General features: G+C 38.2%; 1 gene segment (V, D, J or C); it reads right to left on the reverse strand.

Annotated features, from left to right (window-relative positions):
- LOC118850482 overlaps positions 1–22393 on the reverse strand; it is a 220720-nt gene that overhangs the window by 3585 nt on the left and 194742 nt on the right. Inside the window, 1 exon segment of the C gene segment in view lies at positions 3567–3613. Within this exon segment, the coding sequence occupies positions 3567–3613 (47 nt within the window).

Consider the following 22393-nt stretch of genomic DNA (forward strand, 5'->3'; position numbering starts at 1 on the left):
GCTTATTTTTTTTTTGAGGGAAGCATCGAGGGTCCAAACCTTACCCTCTCCTTTTGCCCAATCTAACGTCCAATAGATGTCATAGAAAACTTGGGGGAAGGAGTTGAGAGAAGAATAGTATTGAAAACTTGGCCCCCGGCATATGCTTATTCAGAGATGAGATTGTCTAATAAGTGGAATAGTCAGACACAGATGATGTCTCCAATTAAAGGAACAATATGCTATTTCCTAAGGAGATACCATTGTAAAGACTGTGAGGCTAGGCTTTTGTGAGCCACCCTTTAAATCTTGCTTCTAAGGAGAGGAAATGTGTTGTAGAGAGGAAATAAGTTACTAGAGGCATGGTGGAATAGTTAAAAAAAAGATGAAAAGTGTTTGAGTCTTGACACTATCTTTGAAATCATCATATATTCCTTACCAGTAAAATAAATAAAGGATTTTAAGATTTTTTTCTAGCTCTAGATAGCAGTGATTACACTTTTCTCTAGCCTAACTTCCACCTCAGAAGGATAGTTTTACCCCTGACCAATGAATCTAGAATGATCAGAGAAAACCGAGTTATTGTTTTATCTTTCCTAGTCTCCGGAGGATATCAGAAGGACTTCCTACAGGGTTCTACTCAGGCTATGAGTATGGGTACTCTCTTATTTGGATCTCCTTCAACTCTTTGTGAAGAGTGGCCCCTGGGATCAGAGACTGAGGCTTCTCTTGGGGCATGATCCCAAGAATTAACTGTGTGCATGCTATCCAAGCGTAATGGGTTATTTGCCAAATACTTGCAAAAAGTAGTGCTGTCCACACCATACCATTATCTACGATCCCTGCAAAGTGATTATTTATTTATACTTATGAGTCGGTAGGCTTCAAACCTCCCTTTCAAACCTTTAGCATATTACCTATTCCTGGGGAATGAGGTATTTGGAGATTTAGCAAATAAAAATCCAAAATTTATCTATTGCCTGCTATGTGGAAAGCACTGGGGCTAGGACCTGGGAACAATCCATGAAATGATTTCCAGCTGTCTGGAGTTGCTAATCGCTCATTTGAATATACATAAAGAACTGAGGTTTTCTTGATCCTTCATGCCAGAATGTCCCCTACTATTACTCTTGCCATTAGAGTGTTCCCTTAATATGGTCTAGGACTCCATGTAATGGTTTCCTCCATTACCAAGATGGAGGAATCTTGGTAATTGCCCAGCCTTCATGAAGGCTATTTACTTGGCGCTTTGGGATTTGGAAGGTGTCCTATCAACAAGTTTTCCTGAAAATTCCCAATCTTGAATATCTTTCAACTTTTCTGCTGAAGAAACTGAGGGAAAGGGACAAATATGGATTGGAAATAGAAGTGGGGAAGCGAGCTCAGCTAACAAGGCCTTTGGCCAGAGAAGATTGTCTGAGCTCACCTCTCTGGATAGGAATCAGATTCCTATGGTATGGTGTAAAGAATGTTGGATATGGAAACAGAGGACCTGGGTTCAAATCCTGCCTCTGCAACTTATTACTTTATGACCAGCCAAGTCTCTCTGGACCCCAGTTTCTGCATATGTAAAATGAGAACTTGTTTGATGATCTCTAAGGTCTCCTCCAGTTCTAAATCTGTGATTCTATGGTCAGACACTTCAAAGGAATATAATGCCTGTATTCACCTTCTGACCCAGACTTAGCCCTGATATTATCTCCTCTCTATCTCCCCCTCCTCCATCCACTCCCCACTACCCTCTTCAGTATTTTCTCAGAGCATGTTACTTAAAGATTTGCTCCATTCCTATTTAGGGAATTTCTCTGTACTTACCCCTGGCAGATATCTTGTCTCTTCCAAGCATAAGTCCTGAGGTTTGGAGAGGGAGGATCACTTTCCTCATCTCTAGGGCTTTCTACTGAGGTAGTTAGTATTTCTAAGCTGAACTGCTCACCTAGTCTTGGTTTTCTAACATGGAATCCAGTACCCACTGAAGCCAGATGCAATTCTGCCCTTATTTAATCTCCTGAAGTTCACAGGTACAGGCAGCCGTAGGTTCCCCCTTTTCTCCTGCACCATTCCCTTTCCCTGCTTTGACCTTGCTGATCTCAATAGACATTATCTCTTGTCTCCTTAAAATTAGCTCAAACAGACTGAAGGAGACTCATGGAGACTGTGAAAGACTGAAACAGAGAGGAGATGAAGAAATAGATGACCGACTAGGGTTGCAGATGAGCTAGAGATGGAGGTAGAAAGAGAAACCAAGTCTGAGAAGACAGAGATAGTTCCAAAGAAGGAGGCATGGATGCAGAATTAAGGGAATGAGTGAAAAGAGGAGAAAAAGGAGAAGAGAAACAGAGGTAAAGAGATAAGCTCAGTAAGAAACTGAAGCTAATCTGGGACCGAGGATATGAAGAAAAGGAGCTACAATACGACCTAGAAGTTCAAAAAAAGAGGTGTTTGTGGTAAAGAGCTCAGCATTATGGAGGAAAGGCAGACAGAACAGATCAAGAAAAATGAGCCAGAGTTGTCCTTGGGAAGGCAGAGAGGAGCACTGCAGATCCAGAAGTGCGGAGTTGTTTCAGACCCCATCTTTTCTCCCACCACTGATTCAAAGAACTGGCCAAGGTGAAATAAAGTCAGATGCCCCCCTGCTTCGATGTGGGATTCCCATACCTGTCACTACCAGCATGGTTCCATCTCCAAAAGTGAGGGGTGAGTTGTTACACAGCCCTAGATTGCTGCTGCAAAACCAGTGCTATATCTCTTTCACTTTCTTCCCTCTCTGAAATGAGGTCCCATTTGAGCTCTGGTGGGAATAGTGATGAGTTCCTGGGCCTAGATGGACTCTCTGTGGACAAAAGCATCTGACCAGAAGAAGATCAGGATGGAAGAAGGGAAAATTTCAGAGCACACTATGGAGAAGTCAGGAGACGGAAGAGAGGGAGACACATCATGGGACCTTTTACATAGAGAATAAATATTTACTGAATGGAATGGACTTGACAGATATTCAAGAAGAAGAGAAAGAGAAGCATAAAAAGGACAAACTGAGAGGTCCATGGGAAAGTGGGCTACAGGATCAAAGAGATGCTGAAGGAACAATGTCTCCTGGACTGGATAAGGATAATTGCATTGGGTGAGTATCACCCAATGTTAAACAGAAGCAGTGACTGAAGATCTGGATAGTGAAAGAGTTAAAGTCCCCTGTGGAGTCTGAGGAAGGGAGGAGAAGAAGGCCTAAGGTACAGTGCCAACCCCTACCATTCTAGACCCCATTCCTTACCCACAACTGTTAGCTGAGACCCCTTTCCGAAGTACTGCTGCTGGTTGTTACACATCAAGACAGGATTGTGGCAAAACCTAGCACGTCTTGAGCAGGGTTCTGTCCTATCAAATTGTGTCCCTTCTAGATTGTCTAGACAAGGGAGAGGGGCCTAGCTCCCATTTTATCCCTCAAGTAGTCATTTTCCCTTTTCTCTTTTCCATTTTCTTTGCCAATGTTCCTCAGTTTCTCGTTCCGCCCCTGTCAGTCTCTTGAGACCTTACCCTGACACCTGTCTGCCCACTGGAATCTATAGCAAAGGAGAAACTGCTTTGCTTACCTGCAACAAACAGCCTAGTACCACTGCCAAAGTACTGTCTTTCATTGCTTGCACACCAATAGAGACTGGAAGAAAAACTACACATGCCTGTTCTACCCTCCTAAACTCAAGTCTCCTCCTGGGTATCCTACTACCATTCCTTAAGGGTATTTTCAATTTGGAGGTAAAAATACACTTTTCATTGTTGATGTCTTTATGGCCACGAAGATATGGTTTGTACAATCCTCATCTCCTTCTCTTATGATTTTGACCCATGGTAGTCACTGAGATATTGAGATTGTTGAGAAGGGAGCCCATGAAATAGTTTTCCCTCAGCATTTGTAAGAACATGTTCATAGAGTCATAGACTTAGGATCTCAGAAACCATCTATTCCAAACACCTCCTCTGAAACTTGCCAAAGGTTATTAAATAACAGAGTCAGAATTTGAACCTTGCCTCCAAAATCTAGCTCTCTTCCACTATACTACACTTTCTCCAGATTGAGTCCCTATCAGTCCAAGAGAAAATAGAGGAAATCCACTGTGATTACTTCAGGATTAATAAGATGACCCCTTCTAGTCTAGTGGTCTGTCTCAAAGCAAGCAGTACCCTGTCCATTCATTGCTAAAATCCCCCTTTTGCTCCTGATCACTAGAGATTGGCATTTGTATTTGCTCAGAAAAAGCAAGCAAAAAAACCCCAGAACCCCCACCCCATTCTTTAGCCCAAGTTCCCCCATCTGAGTATACCATGCCTCTCTTCCCAGTCTTATAACATCTCTAGTGCAGGTTTATACTTACCAACAACGACAAGCTGGGTCCCCATACCAAAGTATTGTGTGTTTCCAGTACACAGTCTCTGACCTTCATTTCAAATCTCCCATTGCTTATATCCCACCCCAATGTCTCCAGTATACACTGAACCATACCTGGGATTTAGAGGGAAGACTTACCAATATCCACAGACCTCTGGTCTCCCTCTCTTGAATGTACACACACACACACACACACACACACACACACACACACACACACACACTTGCAAGATTAGCTCAGGACTTGAGAAAGTTAGGAGAGAGGGGACTCATACTTGTCTCCTGTAAAATTCAAGTTAGAATAGACACATAAAGTCTTCCTGCAGAAAATCCATTGACAGGGAGTACGAATAATGAATTTTCAGGATGTTCCCTTCATATTGCCCCAAGTCTTAAATACTTCACAGAATCATATCATTTTAAAGTTGTAAGGTACCTTAGATGTTATCCAATCTAACTTATGCCAGAAAAAGAATCCACACACTGAACAAGTGATCATCTAGCCTTTGCATGAAGACTTCTAAGGAGAGGAAACCCAACTCATGACCTCCTAAGGCAGCTTATTCCACTTTGGGGTAGTTCTCATTGCCAGGAAGTTTTCCTTTCCCCAGGTTTCCTCTGATTCCTTAGAGGGTCAACATAGACTCATTTCTTTTCCCTACCCTAATACAAACTGTTCAAGCCTCAGGTTGAACAAGGAGACTTCTGAGGATGTTAAGTTTTCATGAGACTCATTCTATATGACACTGAGCCCCATAGATAAATTAGATCATAGGGGCTATACCTTTCCTTCTTTTCAAAGTCCATCTGGTGGTCTTTTCTCCATCCCCCTCCAGCCTCATTCAAAGACCCTCAAAATCTTACCTACAACAGTAAGCTTGGTCCCTGGCCCAAAGAAAGCTTCATAGTTGGCACACCAGGACACAACAATTCTAAAAAGGGAATCTGGGACCAGCCCCACCACAGAATGGCCACAGGGACAAACCAAGAGGTTATCTTACCCAAAACTATGAGTCTTGTGCCTGTTCCAAAGTGAAGATCTGTGTTTGTCACAGTGATACAGTGTGAGGATGAAAGTTAATCCAGGATCCTGGAGCTGTTTACCCTTGGACAGAAGGACAGAATTGCCTCGTCTAGACATGGTGAGGACAGGGACCTCTTTCTGTCCTATACTCCTCAGGGGTGGCCCAAAAAATCCCCAAATTCTCCTACTCCTTGAATCTGTCAGTGGCTATTATAGTTTTAAGAATTTTATCACCCATCTCATCAGAGTCCATCCTTGAGGTGGTCTCCAGGGAAGAAAGGCACTGTTATCCCTTCCTATTGTGCCATATGTACATATTCCTTCTCTAATGAAACAGAACAGAAACAGAAGGCTCATGTCATTGGAAATGGAGATGAATTCTTTCAGAGCAGAGATATCATTAGTTTCTTCCTCTCTGTGTTCAAGGAATGACCCATTATATAAGGCAAATAATCCACTTGATAGACTCTCCAGATCTCAGTGAGGATTTGGGTTGAACTGCAATTATCTTCTCTTCTTCAATTGTGACCTAATAGATGAGATCTTCTTAAGGGTCCCATTCTTTCTTCTGAAGAAGGCTAGGTCTCAATTCAGGCTTAATCTGAAGGACTCCACTTGAGACCTGTACAGAGGTATGGGAATTTTTTCTGTGGCATTGCTGGACTCTCTGGGTTCAACACTGCCACATGTACATGCTCTGGTAGAGGGGCCTTGCTCTACATCTTATGTTCAGGTGCTCTTCAAGTTGGAGACATCTGCCATAGGTTAGAATGGGGACAACTGAGATGCAGACCTATCTGTTCTCCCTAGGGAGGATTTTGTAAAGGCACACCATAGATTTGCATCACTGTGGCCCCCTGTCCACACAATGTTACAGTCTTATACATAAACAGCTCCTCCCTCAGGGTCACCCCTCAGAGCTGGGAAGAAACCACAGAAACAGCTGCTTCTGTGCTCATGTGTGTAGAGAGGTGGGTGGCATTGCAAGTGAATGTAAATATATTGGTGTATGTGGGCTGGGCCAGGGAGCCTCTTCCTCACTCTTGCCATCATTCATAGTATACTCTCAGTAGTGCTGAGTACTATGCTGGGCCCTACAGAGGATGCTGATTTTTCAATAAGTCTTTTGCTCCTCCCTATCCCCTCTTCCCTCCCCCTTCCACCTCCAGATTCTCTGGGTTCCTAAGCTTCAAGACCAGCTCTATCTTTTCTATCTTTCACAAAATATGTAAAAGGTTGATACATTCTACTTTGGATCCAGATGCTCCAACACCCGGGCTGTACACAGTAGAAAACCCAATGGATTCAGAGTCAGAGAAGTCAGCTCTACTACTTAATATGAGTGACCCTGGGCAAGTCAATTTATCTCTACCAGCCAAGGGAATTCTATATTCTATGATCCTTTGACTTTTATTTTTCCAGGAAACAGCAATGCCCCAAAGAAGGATAATGATGAAGTCCTTGGACAATTGTTTTTAAGCTACTTCAAAAGGACATTTGGTTTCCCCAAAGCCAGCTCAAGCAGGGTCTTGTAGCCCAAGAACCTAGTCAGTTGTGGCCCTGATTGTGTCTCACAGAAGTTGGGTGGGGGCCGGTGAGATATTAGAAGCAAATACCAGTTACCTGGATGCTCATTTCCCATATCTCTTTGCTTTCTGGGTTACAGTCATAGGGTAAGATGTGAAAAGGATTACCACAAGAAGGAAGTAAGAACAGCATATGCCATCAATGTGGAGAACTGGTGGAATCAGCTAATAAATATGCAGTAAACCACTTAGTATGTAACACACTGTGTGGAGCACTGGGGATATAAAGATTGATAAAATACAATCTCTGCTTGTAACCTAACAAACAAACAACTATGAACAAACAAGCTATATACAGAATAAATTTGGAGATAATCAACAAAGAGAAGGTGCTAGAGTTAAGAGGGTTGGGGAAAGGCTTCCTGTAGAAAGTGAGATTTTAGCTGGGACTTGAAGGAAACCTTACAAACACTGGCAGAGAAAAATTATCTTTTTTTTCAAAATGGTTGCATGATTTCATATTATTAGTTCCGAACAACAGGAAATTTGTGTTTCCCACAGTTAGGCTTCTTGGTGGTAGTTTATGCTTTGAGGGAGTGTTGAAGATGAACTTTTGAGACCTCATAACTGGAGGGGGTATAGGAATGTGCGAATAACATCAGGTTGATGGGCAAAATCAGAAACAAAACATAATTCTGCCCTGGGGGAAAATAGCTAGATGAATCATGATATTTTTGTGCCCAGGCATAACATAGTTACAAAAAAAGCTGTGTAACTAGCAAGCCACTCTTTATGTGATGCTCCTTAACAACAACAAGAAAAGATATCCTTGAGGAGCTTAATGAAATAAATAAATGAATAATAACAGAGCAGAGCTTCACCATGAGGTTTGTCTAGAGCTCCTATATCCCAAAGTAAAAGGGGTCAAGTAAACAGGAGTAAATGTTTTTGTATCTATTCAAGATAATTGAATTTCAGGTTTTGTTCCATTGATTCAACACAAATGAATCATAGGCTTAGGTACCAGAGATGACATACATACCTGTAAATAAAAAAATAAATACTGTCACTAAGAGCATAACTTGTGCAGAGGGAACCATGGGCTTCTAAGCAGATGCATCTCCTGGGTATCTTTTCAGCTAAGTGGCACAGTAGATAAAGCAATAGATTGGGGGTCAGAAAGAGCAAAAATGATTTTTAGCCTGAGAATTATGGGTAGCCTTGATCAGGGGAAGACTTTCCTAATCCCTAGATAGAAGGGTTGTCTGAGAAAGCTGATAGAATAGATCAGTAACGCTTCCTTGCCAAGGAGAGGCTTTCTAACCACAGAACCCCCAGAGGAGAGTAGAAAGAGTAGCCGGTGATTCTAAAGACTGCACCTCAGTTGAAGACTATAGATAAAGTATGTAGGGAAGTTGAAAGAAATTACTGAAAAAAAAATTATAGCTCTCCCTTCCTGCAGAGAGGTTTATTAATTACAGCATCCCCTGGGTGCACATTATAAGTAATTTTGAAAATGTTTGAGGATCAGAGAGAGCAGAAGTGATGCCCCATAAGGAAAAGCTGAAACTACTTATGCAGAGGAGTCCTAGCACTAAGAAACATAATGACATCATCAGAAGATACAGATAGCTCTGTCAGGCCAGAGGAGTAAGTTGCCCCTTCCCATCTGTACCATAGTTACATATGTTTCTGATGTGCGCACACCACGTGTGATTCCCATTCATATCTATCTCCTCTTCCCACTGAATGTGTGTACATTTATGGGAGAATCACTTTAAGGTTTATGGCGGAAATGTTTTCGTGTGATTTTTAAAAATATGCTATTTTATTAAGTGTCTTTGCTTTGAACTATAATGTGTCCTATAACTCACTAATAAAGATAGAAATATTGGAAGGGGCTCGTTACCTATTTTTTTTCATTACCTATGTTTTAACAGGGATTTTGATCCCCAAAATACTTAGAACATGGGAATACTTTCTGGAGTTCTATGGGTAATTGGGTCATCTAAATGTGACATTAAACAAAATGGTAAGAATCATATCTACAATCAGTCCATAAATCACGTCATTATCACTAAGGCCAAAAAAGTGGGATTATCCAATTTCATTTCTACATATGATCCCTCAGGTTTCATTTTTGTGACTTTTCTTTACTTCAAGACTATGCTTGGTATCATTGGCACTCGATTGGACCTAAGTAAAAGTATTTACTTGGCTGCAATGAGTCAGAATCATCTAGTTCAGCTCCTTTGTTTTGTAGATGGAGAAACTGAGGCCATTAGAGATTAAGAAACTCACTGAAGGTCACGTAAGCGAGTAGGTGGCACAATCAGAATTGTGAACTCATCATTTGACTATTGTTATTATTATTAATTATTATTATTATTGATGTTCAGTTGCTTCAGTTGTGTCTGATTCTTTGTGACCTCATTTGGGGATTCCTTGGTAAAGATACTGGAGTGGTTTGCCATTTCCTTCTCCAGTTCATTTTACAGATGAAGAACTGAGGCAAACACAGTTAAATGACTTGCCCAGGGTCACACAGCTGGAAAGTATCTGAGGCCAGATTTGAACTCAGGAAGATGAGTCTTCTTGACTCCAGGTCCGGGACTCTATCCCTTGTGCTACCTATTTCTCGTGTTCGTTCCTGTGCTTGTTTTTCTTCTTGTTATTATTATTATATTATTCAAATCTAGCATTTTTCCACTGTACCATGCAGCTTAGAATTCTCTTATCTATTGAGGTAAGCCACGACATTTTATTTTGCCAATAAAGACCTTGGTAAAATAAGGTGGTTTATAACCAATGAGTTGTTTTAAAAATAGACTCAACAGAAGAAAACAGTTTGCTAAACTAAGTGGCCATGTACGAAAGAGCGCTATCTAGTGGTAACGTAAGCAAATGGCAAGCACATGACCCTTATAAATCAAACAAAGGATGAAAAAGAGAGCTGTCATTGCTAAATTAACTCATATACAGTAACAGATACCAGTTCAATTTTCTCATTAAAATGGCTAAAGTCAATTTCATTTAATTTGGTTGAATGGTATGTTGCTGACCATTTTTTTTTCTGTTTATACACTAAGCAAATGATCCACAATTTGATGGATTCTGATGACAAGACTGGAGATTTATATCTAGAAGGGGACTTTCTAAATCATTTAGTACAACTTCCATATTTTACACAGGAAGGCATTTGAGACCCAGGAAAGTTAAGTGACCTGCCCAAGGACACAGATAACAAATGGCAAAACCAGCTTTAGAGCTCCTTGTCCTATGATCCTAAATCCAGTATTCTCCCACTGTATCATGCTGATTCTTATGTATTTCAGTTTCCTAATCTCGTGCCTTCTTTACAATAACACCAGAAAACTAGCAACGTTTTGCTCATTCATTATCATAAAATTACCATTTGTACACCTCAAAAAAGATTTACTATAGAGACCTATAGCCCAAATGTACTATAAAACCCTGGCTTTGTAAAACACAGTACCATTATTTGGTTGTGTTGTCTCTTTCAATTCAAGGTGGGATTTATTACAACATTACCAATTGTTGAAGTGGATTTATGATTTTTGGAAGGGATGGGGAAGGTGAGATCTGACATACTGTTCAGCTACTAAATTTTATGATTAGCTCAAACTGAATGACTTTGTACTAGGATTATCCAAGGATGGTGGTGCTGATGGGGGGTGTATTCAGAGAGCTTGGGAACTGGCATCATTCACATATGCATGCAGCAGGGGGAAACCTTTCCCCATTTATCAGTCTGTGGAGTGTTCCCTTCCTTCTGTGGCCACATGAGGGAGTAAGAAAGATGAGAAAGAAGACCTAAGGCCATTACTGCTGAAGTGTTCAACTAGAAGTTGGATCACCACTTCTTGGGAAGGTCACAGAAGAGATTCATACTTCAGGGGGAGGGGGTTGGACTAGATGACTTCTGAGGCTCCTTCCAACTCTCAGCTTTTAGCATTCTATGTCTATGACCAGAACATGGGTCTGATTAGAGAGAGGCAATAGGGGAACTTTAGTCCACAGTCAAGAAAAATGAAATTGTGGACATCAAAGGGTGAGTAGATGAAGAAGGGAAAGAAATTGCTATTCCTTGAATCATTTCAAACAGGAGTTTAACATGACCCAATAAAGAGAGTCAAGTATTTACTCAGGTAGTGGGGAATCCATGAATATCTAGGTAATGTAGGTTTCCCCCTATTTGCAACTGGCATGACAATAAGAACCTGTGGGTTTCATCTTCTGTTCCTTTTCAATACCAATTGACAAACAAATATTTATTAGGCTTTTATTATGATTAAGTTACTAATCCAGACCCTATAAGAGATATAAAGAAGTATTTCTCAAAATACATACAGGCAACAAAAGTGAAATAATAATATAAATGAAACCTCAGGACAGTATAGAGTAAATGTCAAATAAATAGTACTTTGTGTTGTGGGTGTGGGATTATTCTCGTCTCCTCCTCCTGCCAACTTATAGAATGGTGATCTGCAGACTGGGTATTCAGGAGAGGTGGCGTGTTGCATCCCCTTTGCACATAGTGATTTTTTAATATGGATAGAAAGAAAGAATAGTATGGTAGCTGTCTTGCAGGAGGCTGGTGCTAGTCTCCCTCTGATGTCAATAGTAGAACCAAGGCTGGCAGGCAGTCTGTTACGCGTGGTAAAAATATTTGGTGTACTCTAAAATTAAATTTATAAGCTCAGGCTTCTTGTAATTTGCAGAAGACAGAGGAATATGAGGAGAGGTTCAAAATGTTTACCACATCACAGTTAAATTTAAACATTTGATCAAATGAATACAAGTGAAAAGAGCTGAGGCCTGAGGAGTGGAGATGAGGCTTGCCAGAATGCACTCTATCTGAGGAATCCCTAATTCCTCAAGAGGGAGAACATTAGAAACATCCTAGATTCTGAATGTCCATTATAAACTGGATATTGAGGTTAGTAAGAGGTTTTTGTCTAAGCACAAAATGTCTTGATTCCCCTTTCCTGTCCCAGGTATTTGCTGGCTTTCAATGAGAGTACAATCCATAGGGTGATATAGAATTGAGCTTCTGAGTTTGGGGCTTGTATATTAAGAATAAGATCAGTCCAGGAATCAAAAGATTACATGAGCTGGAGAGAGGCTTTTTGGCTGAGTGAATCAATATAATTGTTTTTATTCATTTCTTATCTTATTTTAAAAGTATATGTAATTTCGCCTTTTTAAGTCACTTCGAATGAAATATACCAATGGCAGGAAAGAGGAGAAATTTCTCTGGAATTTAATGGGGGCTAAGCCATGATCTGACCATACAAACACACCAACCTTAGACTATAAGGAAGAATCATGAGGAGCAGAGTGAAAGGGATGAGTCATAGTCTGTAGACAACATTACAGAGCATTTCTAGAAATAGGTGGTATATGTAGCAATACTAAACTTTCCTCTTTGAAACATCTTCCTATTTTTCCTGATTCTTACCTTTGGGTCTAAGAAGAAAAGGTCTAATCCCTTGTCCCCACAACAACCTTTTAAATACTTTAAGATAGCTATAATATCTCTCCTGAATCTCCTCTTCCTTAGTATGAACATTCCTCCTTCCTTCAACTGATAAGGCATCATCTTCATGTTGTTGTCACTTTCATATATTTAAAACAGCCAAATTTTAAGCATTTAAAACTTAGAATTTCATTGGGACTTTGGAGACACCTTTTTGAGGTTCTTGAGACACACCTAACACTTTGAAATTTGTAAATCACTTTCCTTAGAACTACACTCTGGGCTAAGTAGTATGAATGTTAATATCTCCATTTTTGGAAGGAGGAAACTGGGACAGATAAGTAAATTCTCATATGGTGTAGCATGGCAATTAAACTCAAACACTGATAGCTATAAAATGATATACAATCATAATATATTTAATTATAATGTTAATATAAAATTATACATAGAATATATAACATATATACAATTATAATGTTAACATAAATATAATATATACAATATGATATATAATTATAATATTCAATTATAATAATGCAAAATAACATAGTATATGTATAATAGTCACAATTTGCTTTGACCAAAGAAGAATGTAACATTAATATAACCCTTTGTAATAGTAATTAAGGTGGAACTTTTTTGCTGTTCTTCTCTTAAGTGCCTTTAAGGATTCTGGCCTTTGTTTGAATGCGGCAGATAAAGTGGGATTTTACCTTGGAGTGTTTCTCAGCATTAAGACAATTACTCCCTCAGGGCTCTGAACAGGAAATAATTGAGGGGATCTTGGCATTTGACTTTTGGGGCACCCTCATGGAAGCAGTGTTGAGACTCTGGGCAAACTGTAACTGCACCCCGCCCTACCCCCAGCTTCACAACCCAAATATTGGTGTTTCTCTGGTAACTATGAATTGTGTTTTGAAACAGACAAGGTCTGTCTGTTGATGTTTGTAATTTCTGTTTGTATTTACCTTGAAGTTAAGGGAGCTGATCTTTTCCCCCTGAACTGTGAATGATATTTGTATGTTTGATTAAACTGAGATTGTTAATCCCTCAACATTACTTTCCTTAGTAAAGCAGATCAAAGAACCTGTGTTGGCAGCTTTCTATGTGCTCATTGTTGGTTGGTCTTATACCCCTATAGCAGCTGCTTTTCCTTCCTTCTGTTGTGTTTTTTACTTTATTGATAGAGCCTAAGAGGGTTTTTGGTAGTTGTCATGTCACAATATTCATTAATATTTCATTTGCCATCTATCCCTTGGCTCCAATGTCTTTACACACACACACACACACACACACACACACACACACACACACACACACAATGTTGCCTATATGCTTCATCAATCCTACAGTTGAAAAGTCGGCTTACTTAACCCAAAGGTAGACTTTTTATTTATTACAAATTTTGTTTGTTGACCATTGTTCTACCATCTTGAGGCATTTTTGGATCTCCTGATTCTTTTACCCAAGTTATTAGCATTCTCTAACAACTTTTAAGCTTCCACAATTTAATACCTTTGTTTAAATTCCTTTTTTAACATGTACAAATATATTTCCACATTAGTCATGTTGTGAAAGAAGAATCAGAACAAAATGGAAAAGCCACAAGAAAGAAAAAAATAGACAAACAAAAAAGAGAAAATAGTAAGCTTCAATCTGCATTCAAACCCCATAGTTCTTTCTCTGGAAATGGATAACATCATGAATCTTTTGGATTGTCTTAGATCATGGGCATCCTTTTTCACCCCTGATTTTATTGAGAATGTGTCTAGCTTATCCCCATTATATGTAATGCTTGTTGAAGGTTTTAGGTAGATACTGCTTATCATTTTAAGGAAAATTCAACTTATTCCTATGCTCTCTAGTGTTTTTTTTAATATGAATGGGTGCTGTATTTTGTCAAAAGCTTTTTTCTGCATCTATTGAGATAATCATGTGATTTCTGTTAGTTTTCTTATTGATATAGTCAATTATACTGATAATTTTCCTAATATTAACCACCCTGCATCCCTGGTATAAATCTCACTTGGTCATAGTATATTATCTTGGTGATAAGTTGCTGTAATTTCTTTGCTAATATTTTATTTAAAATTTTTCCATCAACATTCATTAGGGAAATTGTTCTATAATTTTTTTGTCTGTTTTGTCTCTTCCTGGTTTAGCACAATATCTATATTGCTTCATAAAAGGAATTCAGTAGGATTCTCTGTAAAATAACAGTGAGAGTAATAGGAATATAACCATTTTTTTGTTTAATGTTTTAGTTTTTCAAAGCATTTTTACTAATGTTATTTCATTTGAATCTTTTAAAATTCTATATGCTAGGCAGGGCAAATGCTATTATACCTTTTTGTAGATTAGGAAGCTAATGCTCAGTAAGGCTTTGACTCATCTAAACAGAGAGGATTTGGCAGATGTAGGATTGTAACCCAAGACTCTAGATTGCAGTGGAGTTTGGGGGAAGACATGGGAAGTGGGAAATAATACAATATGGGAATACCTGCAGGTGACACTTGAGCAAAAGGTTATGGGAGATAATGCCAGAGGAACCCATAGAAGTGGTTCACAATGCCATGACCCTATTGATATTATGTGCTCCACCAGGAAAAACAAGATAAAGAGTTAAATTTTACATGATACTTAACCCCAGCACTTTAGCTTTCCCTAGTACCTGCTGAAGCAGTACCTGTTATGTCTAAGTGGTGAATTATACATAGCACTCTGCTTTTTCCATAAAGTTTGGAAATTAGACAGTGGAGTTTTAAGAAAACAATAGGATAATGGTTCCTTATGAATCAATGTTGTAAATGATGTTTAAGCTGAATTTTATTATTGTTCAACTGTTTCAGTTGTGTCTGACTTTTCATGACCGCATTTGATGTATTTTTTTTTGCAAAGATACTAGAATGATTTGCCATTTCCTTCTCTAACTCATTTTACAAATGAGGAACTGAGGCAAACAGGATTAAGTGACTTGCTCAGGTCACAGATCTAGTATCTGAGACCAGATTTGAACTCAGGAAGATGAATCTTCCTGATTCCAATTCAGTGCTCTATTCACTGTATCACCCAACTGCCCATAATTATGACTAAGCTGAATTATCATATCCAAAGGAGGCAGCTAGGTGGCTCAGCGAATAGAGCTCTGGGCCTGGAATCATGAAGACCTGAGTGCAAATCCCACCTCAAATATGAGGTGTGTGCCCCTGGGCAAGTTGCTTAACCTCTGTTTGTCTTAATTTACTGGAGAAGAAAATGGCAAACAACTCCGGTATGTTTGCGAAGAAAGCCCCATACCAGGTCACAAAGAGTTGGATAAAATCGACTAAATGACTAAAGGTATCCAAATTGTATACTTATCTACAAAGATAGGGGTAGACAGACCATTTAAAAACCTTCCTTCTGAAGCCTAGTGATTCTATACTATCTTTTAGAAAAATGAGGGATACTAAGGCCAAGGAAATCTTCCACCCCAAAAAATAGATGAAATAGAATTTGTCAGACAAATCACCAGCAATGAGTCCACCACAACTGTGTCTAGGATGGAGAGAAGGTAGCAGAAGTTTTGGGGAAGAAGCTAATCAATATCACAAAAGAATGACATTTTCATGCATTTGGATTTCTGGGGTCAGATGGAGTGAATGAGGATAATACAAGGATGCATGGAAGCTGCTACCAAAGCCAGAGAAAAAGAAACAAAGTTCTGGCTGTTACCATTATTATTATGTGTTAGTTGGGAATTTTTAGTTTGCCTTTTTCTATCTTTTTTTGTTGCATGACCATTTCATTGATCTCTTTCTCTTTTTCAGTCTTGTAAGCATTTAGAGATATAACATTTCCCCTAAGAACTTCGTTGGCTGTATCCCATAAGTTTTGGTATGTTATCTCATTGTTGTTCTCTTTGGTGAAATTATTGATTGTTTCTGTGATTTGTTGTTTGACCCACTCATTCTTAAGCATTAGATTATTTAATTTCCAATTAACTTTTAGTCTATCTTTCCATGGCTCTTTATTGCATGTAATTTTTCTTGCATCATGACCTGAAAAGGATGCATTTAAGATTTCTACCTTTCTGCATTTGATTGTTAGAGTTTAATGAACTAACACATGGTCAATGTTTGTGTAGGTGTGATGTACCCCTGAGAAAACAATATAATCCTTTCTATTCCCATTCAATTTTTCTCCAGAGGGTTATCATATCTAACTTTTAAAAAATTCTATTCACCTCCTTCAGTTCTTGTTTATTTTGTGGTTAAATTTATCTTGTTCTGTGAAGGGGAGGTTGAAGCCCCCACTATTATGGTTTTGCTCTCTATTTCTTCCTACAACTCACTTAACTTCTCTGAGAATTGGAATGCTATACCAAACGGTGTATACATCTATAGTCCTGATATTACTTTAATGTCTGTGGTACCTTTTAGCAAGATGTATTTTAGTTCCTTATCTGTTTTCATTGAATCTATTTTTGCTTTTTCTTTTTCTGAGACCAGGATTGCTAGCCCTCTTTTTTTTTAACTTCACCTGAAGTATAATATATTTTGCTCCAGCCTTTTACCATTACTCTGTGTGTATCTCTCTGCTTTCAACATAGTTCTTGTAATCCACATATTGTAGGATTCTGGTTTTGAAGCCACTGCTATCTGCCTCTATTTTTTAATCTTTTTAAAAAAATTTTAGACTTGAATACTAAAACTTAAATATATACTGTTAAAAAGAAACATATAAAAAACTTAAATATTAAAACTTAAATATGAAATAAAAAGGAAAACATTTGCAGAGCAGAATGTAAGAGAGGATTCAAAATATATAACAATAAATTTCCATTACAAGAAAGCATATATATTAAATACTACACATTGTGTTGAAAGCTGTACATCTTGCCTCATTGTACGTTTTCTTCTGTTTTCTGCTGTAAACTTTTTACTTTGTTCTTTTTCCTCCCTTACTGCACCCTCCTGCCCCCAGGCTACAATTAAGGATGGATATATTTATAGATATTGTTGTATACATACAGATATACATACACACATATATACATATATGCATACATAAACATGTACTTTCCCGAAGAGATTCTGCTCCTAATCTTTATTTTTTTTTTTTGCATATCTCTTACTTCCTATCCTTCCTGACTCCTTCACTTTACTTTTACCTGCAATCCTTGGCCTCCTATTATTAACCTATCCCTCCTCCAATGATCCCTCCCTTTTCCTCCCATTTCCATTAATCTAAACACCCTTCTATATCCACTTTTAATCTATTCCTTCATCTTCCTCTCTAAACATCCCCCCCCTCCATGTCTCCTTAGCTTTCTATTTCTTTCTAAATTTAGAAGACTTTTATATTCTTCTAGATTTATTTGTATTATTCCCTCTTGGATACATTCCCAGTGAAAATAGATTTCGAGAACTAACAGCCCTCCTGCCCCATCTAATCCCTCTGTATTGTTTCTTCCTCTCATACCTCATTTGTATAAGATAATTACTCATTTTAGGTGTTCCTGAACAGTTTTACTTTTTGAAGTCATGTCATGCTCAGGTCTACCCCAATTTTTCTTATGAGCTATCCAATTATTAGTAACAATCTTAGACATATGTTTTACATTTTACATACATAAAAGGTATACAGTCTGTCCTTATTGAGTCCCTTGTAATTGGTCTTTATTATGTACCTTATGTTTATCTTGGCTCTTGTATGTCAAATTTTCTATTAAGTTCAGTTTTTTTAAACAAAGTCCTGAAAATCTGCCAATCCATTAAGTGCCCATTTCTTTTTTCATTCAGAATTATGTTAAGCTTCCCTGGGTATGATATTTTCTGCATTAAGCCCAGTTCTTTAACTCTTTGATATATAGTGTGCTAAGACCTGCAGTCTTTTAGTCTCACTGATGCTAGGTCTTGTGTGATTCTAATTTGGCACCATCGTATCTAAATTGTTTTTTTTTTCTTGTCGATCATAATATTTTATTCTTGAGATGGGGTTTTTGGTACTTGACTACTTGAATACTCCTGTGGGTTTTCCTCATAGGATCTCTTTCAAGTGGTGATCAGTGGATTTCCACCTCTAGTTTATGGAAGCATTCATCCCATTTTTATCTACAGTATGATTTCCAACTGTGGATTTCCCTCTATCCTATTTTTCCCTGTTTATGCTTTTCTCCTTCCTTTCATGCTGTCCTTCCTAAACAGAGTTTTGTATTTGATTGCCACCTCCCTCAATCTGCCCTTCCTTCTACCAGCCCCCCTTTTTCTTTCCCCTTCCCCACCTACTTCTGTCCTCCCTTCTGCTCTCCCTTCTATCAGCATCCCCTTTCTCTTTTTGATCCCCTTTCCCCTTCTACTTCACTGTAGGGTAAGATGAATTTCTATACCCAATTGAATGTATGTGTTGTTCCTTCTTTCAGCCAAATCTGATGAGAGTAAGGTTTAAACAATCCCTTTCCTTCTTTCCCTCTACTGTAATACAACTTTTGTACCTCTTCATGTGATGCAATTTACCCTATTCTGCTTCTGCCTTCCCTCTTCTCCCAGTACAACCCTTATTACCATTAATTTTTTTAATATCACCACATCGAAATTACCTTATACCTATATTCTCTATCTAGGTATACTCCTTATAACTGCCCTAATAAGTACACTGTTCTCAAGAGTTACAAGAATCATCTTCCATGTAGGGAAAACAGTTTAAATTTTATTGAATAACATTTTCTTATTTACTTTTCTTATTTACTTTTTTCTGCTTCCCTTGAGTATTGTATTTGAAGTTGTAATTTTCTGTTCAGCTCTTGTCTTTTTATCAGGAAAGTTTGAAAGTCCCCTATTTCATTGAATGTCTATATTTTTCTGTATATATTTTATTTAATATTTTAGTTTCCAACATTGATTTCCACAAGATGTTGAGTTACAAATTTTCTCCCTATTTTTACCCTCCCCCCCATTCCAAAGTGGCATATATTCCGATTGTCCCATTCCCCAGTCAGCCCTCCCCTCTATAGAATGTCCATTTTATCCCCTGAAAGATGATGCTCAATTTTATTGGGTAGTTGGGTAGTTGATTCTTGGTTGTAATCCAAGTTCCTTTGCCTTCTGGAATATCATATTCCAAGCCCTATGATCCTTTAATATAGAAGCTGCTAAGTCCTGTGTAATCTTGACTGTGGCTCCTTGATATTTGACTTGTTTCTTCTGGCTGCTTGAATTAATTTTTCCTTGATCTGATAATTCTGGCATTTGGCTACAATATTCTTTGGAGTTTTTATTTGGGGATTTCTTTCAGGAGGTGATTGGTGGATTCTTTCAATGCCCATTTTACCCTCTGGTTCTAGGATATCAGAACAGTTATCCCTGATAATTTCTTGAAAGATGCCATCCAGGATCTTTCTTGGTCATGACCATCAGGTAGTCTAATAATTCTGAAATTATCTTTCCTCCATCTATTTTCCAGGTCAGTTGTTTTTGCAATGTGGTATTTCATATTTTCTTCTATTTTTCATTCATTCTTTTGATTTTGTTTGACTGATTCCTGATGTTTCCTGGAGTCATTAGCTTCCACTTGAACAACTCTCATTTTTAAGTAATTATTTTCTCCAGTTAGCTTTTATACCTCCTTTTGCATTTGTCCAATTCTACTTTTAAAGGAGTTGTTTTCTTCAGTGGATTTTTTCCATTTCACCAATTCTATTTTTTAAGTAGTTATTTTCTTCAGTCAATTTTTGTGTTTCCTTTTCCAAGGTATTGATTTTTTTTTCAAAATTCTCCTTCATAAGTCTCATTTCTTTTCCCAATTTGTCTTTTACTTCTCTAGATTACCTTCTTTTTTGAGCTCTTACAAGAGGACTTTTGGTGCTCGAGACCAATTCATATTCCCCTTGGAAGCTTCACATGTAGACATTGTGATGTTGTCCTCTTCTGAGTTTGTGTTTTGATCTTCCCTGTCACCATCCTAGCTTTCCATGGTCAGGATTCTCTTCTATTTCTTAACTGTTTTTCTTTTTTTAAAAAATTATTTAATATATTTAGTTTTCAGCATTGATTTTCATGGAAGTTTGAATTACAAATTTTTTCCCCATTTCTACCCTCCCCCCACTCCCAGATGGCATATATTCTGGTTGCCCCATTCCCCAGTCAGTCCTCCCTCTGTCATCCCACTCCCCTCCCATCCCCCTTTCCCTTCTTCTCTTGTAGGGCAAGATCAATTTCTATGCCCCATTGCCTGTGTATCTTATTTCCTAGTTGCATGAAAAAACTTTTTTTTGTTGTTGTTTTTGAACGTCTGTTTTTAAAACTTTGAGTTCCTAAGGTGGAGGTGGTGCAGCCAAGTTGTGCCTGTTGTGCTGGGGTTTTGGGGCCAGTGATTTGCCTTCTGCACTGAGGCTGGAGGCTTCATAGCTGGCCTGCTGAGCAAGGATGACCAAGGTGCCTTGGTTGTTGATCTGTGCTGCAGCTAAGGGCTTCTGGCTGGCTTGTCCACATACCATCTGTGCTGCGTATGTTCACTTTTTACCCAAGTGAGACAAATCTTTCATGAAGTCCTTCTAAGTTATGGCTAAGCTGGAAAACTGTTTCCCTCTGTTTTTTTGTCAGTTTTGTCACTCCAGAATCTATTGAGAGGCTTGATTTAATCTTGGTTTTGAGAGAAACTGGGGAGATCTCAGGCAACTTCCTGGCTTCTGTCTGCCATCTTGGCTCTGCCCCCTCTATTCAAAGTATTGATAAAATTGTTAAGTCCTATATCAAGGAGAATTCCTGATAGTATTGACTAGAAATTTCTTCCCAGTTTGCATTCAACAAATATTATTAAGCTCTTATGACATGTAAGGCACTGTGCTCTGCTCTAGAGATATGAAAAATAAATACTCCCTGCTCTCAAAAATCTCGACATCAATTTATTTGTCACTAATCTTAGTATATGGTCTTACAAAAAGTTTCGGAATATATAACAACATATAGCACCATCATGTACACAAACAATTGATGGGAATTGTTTTCCAATGTATTTGTGAAATCTAGGCATACTCTGTGTTCAATAATGATTTCCAAAAAGAAAGTGAGGTTAGTCTACCATATCTTGTTCTTAGGGGATACTTCACAACTCATAGTGATCACTGCTTTTGTTTCTAAATGAAAACTCATTTAATTATGTGTTCTAGAATTTTGTCAAGAATGGAATTCAAATTTGTAGCTCTATTAACTGAAAAATCTACTTTCTGTTTTTTTTTAATATTGGATAACCTTTGTATGTATCTAGTCCTGGGATGTCTTTCCAATTCTTGATTGTTTTCATGTGTATTTGTTTATATTCTGTTTTTAAAAATCATTGCAAGTGATTTAGCAGTCACATTTGCAATTTTTTTTATTAACTCCAAAAGGAATCCAGGTCTTGTGACTTAAATTCATTTGAGGTGTCTGGTACTCATTTACTTACTCCTCACCTATCTTGGATTTAATTCATTTTTCAATCTGAAGATTATTCTCCTTTATACAGAAAATATATACAAAACAGTAACTGGGTATCTCTGTATTCTTTCCTTTGACCAGTCTGATCATCTCATCTATCCCTTCTTTGATCTACACACACACACACACACACACACACACACATACCCCTTCTATACCTATCTTGGCCTCAGTTCATTCTGGGCTTTAGCTCTCCTGCTAACACTTAGATAGGAATATGTTATTCTTCTCTCTTTATCCTCACTGAACTTTCCATACTTTCTTCTAAATATGTCATTTTAAAATGTAACTTGGAAAGTGAATTCTTTTTATATCTTTTAGCCTCTTTTGACAGCCTCCTCTTTTCTTAGTCATCAGAATTACATTGTGGCAGAGACCAGTAGGAAGGGACTGAGCTTTGAATGACATGTTCTAGAAAAAAGAATTTAAGATGTAAGACTAATAAGTGGAATGCTGGGTAATGGACAGCCATATGTCTCAAGGTCCTGACTACTGACAAAGGTAACCTGAGAAGAAATACAAATT

The sequence above is a fragment of the Trichosurus vulpecula genome, chromosome 5 (genome assembly GCF_011100635.1).
Source record: "Trichosurus vulpecula isolate mTriVul1 chromosome 5, mTriVul1.pri, whole genome shotgun sequence".
Classification (NCBI taxonomy): Eukaryota; Metazoa; Chordata; class Mammalia; order Diprotodontia; family Phalangeridae; genus Trichosurus; species Trichosurus vulpecula.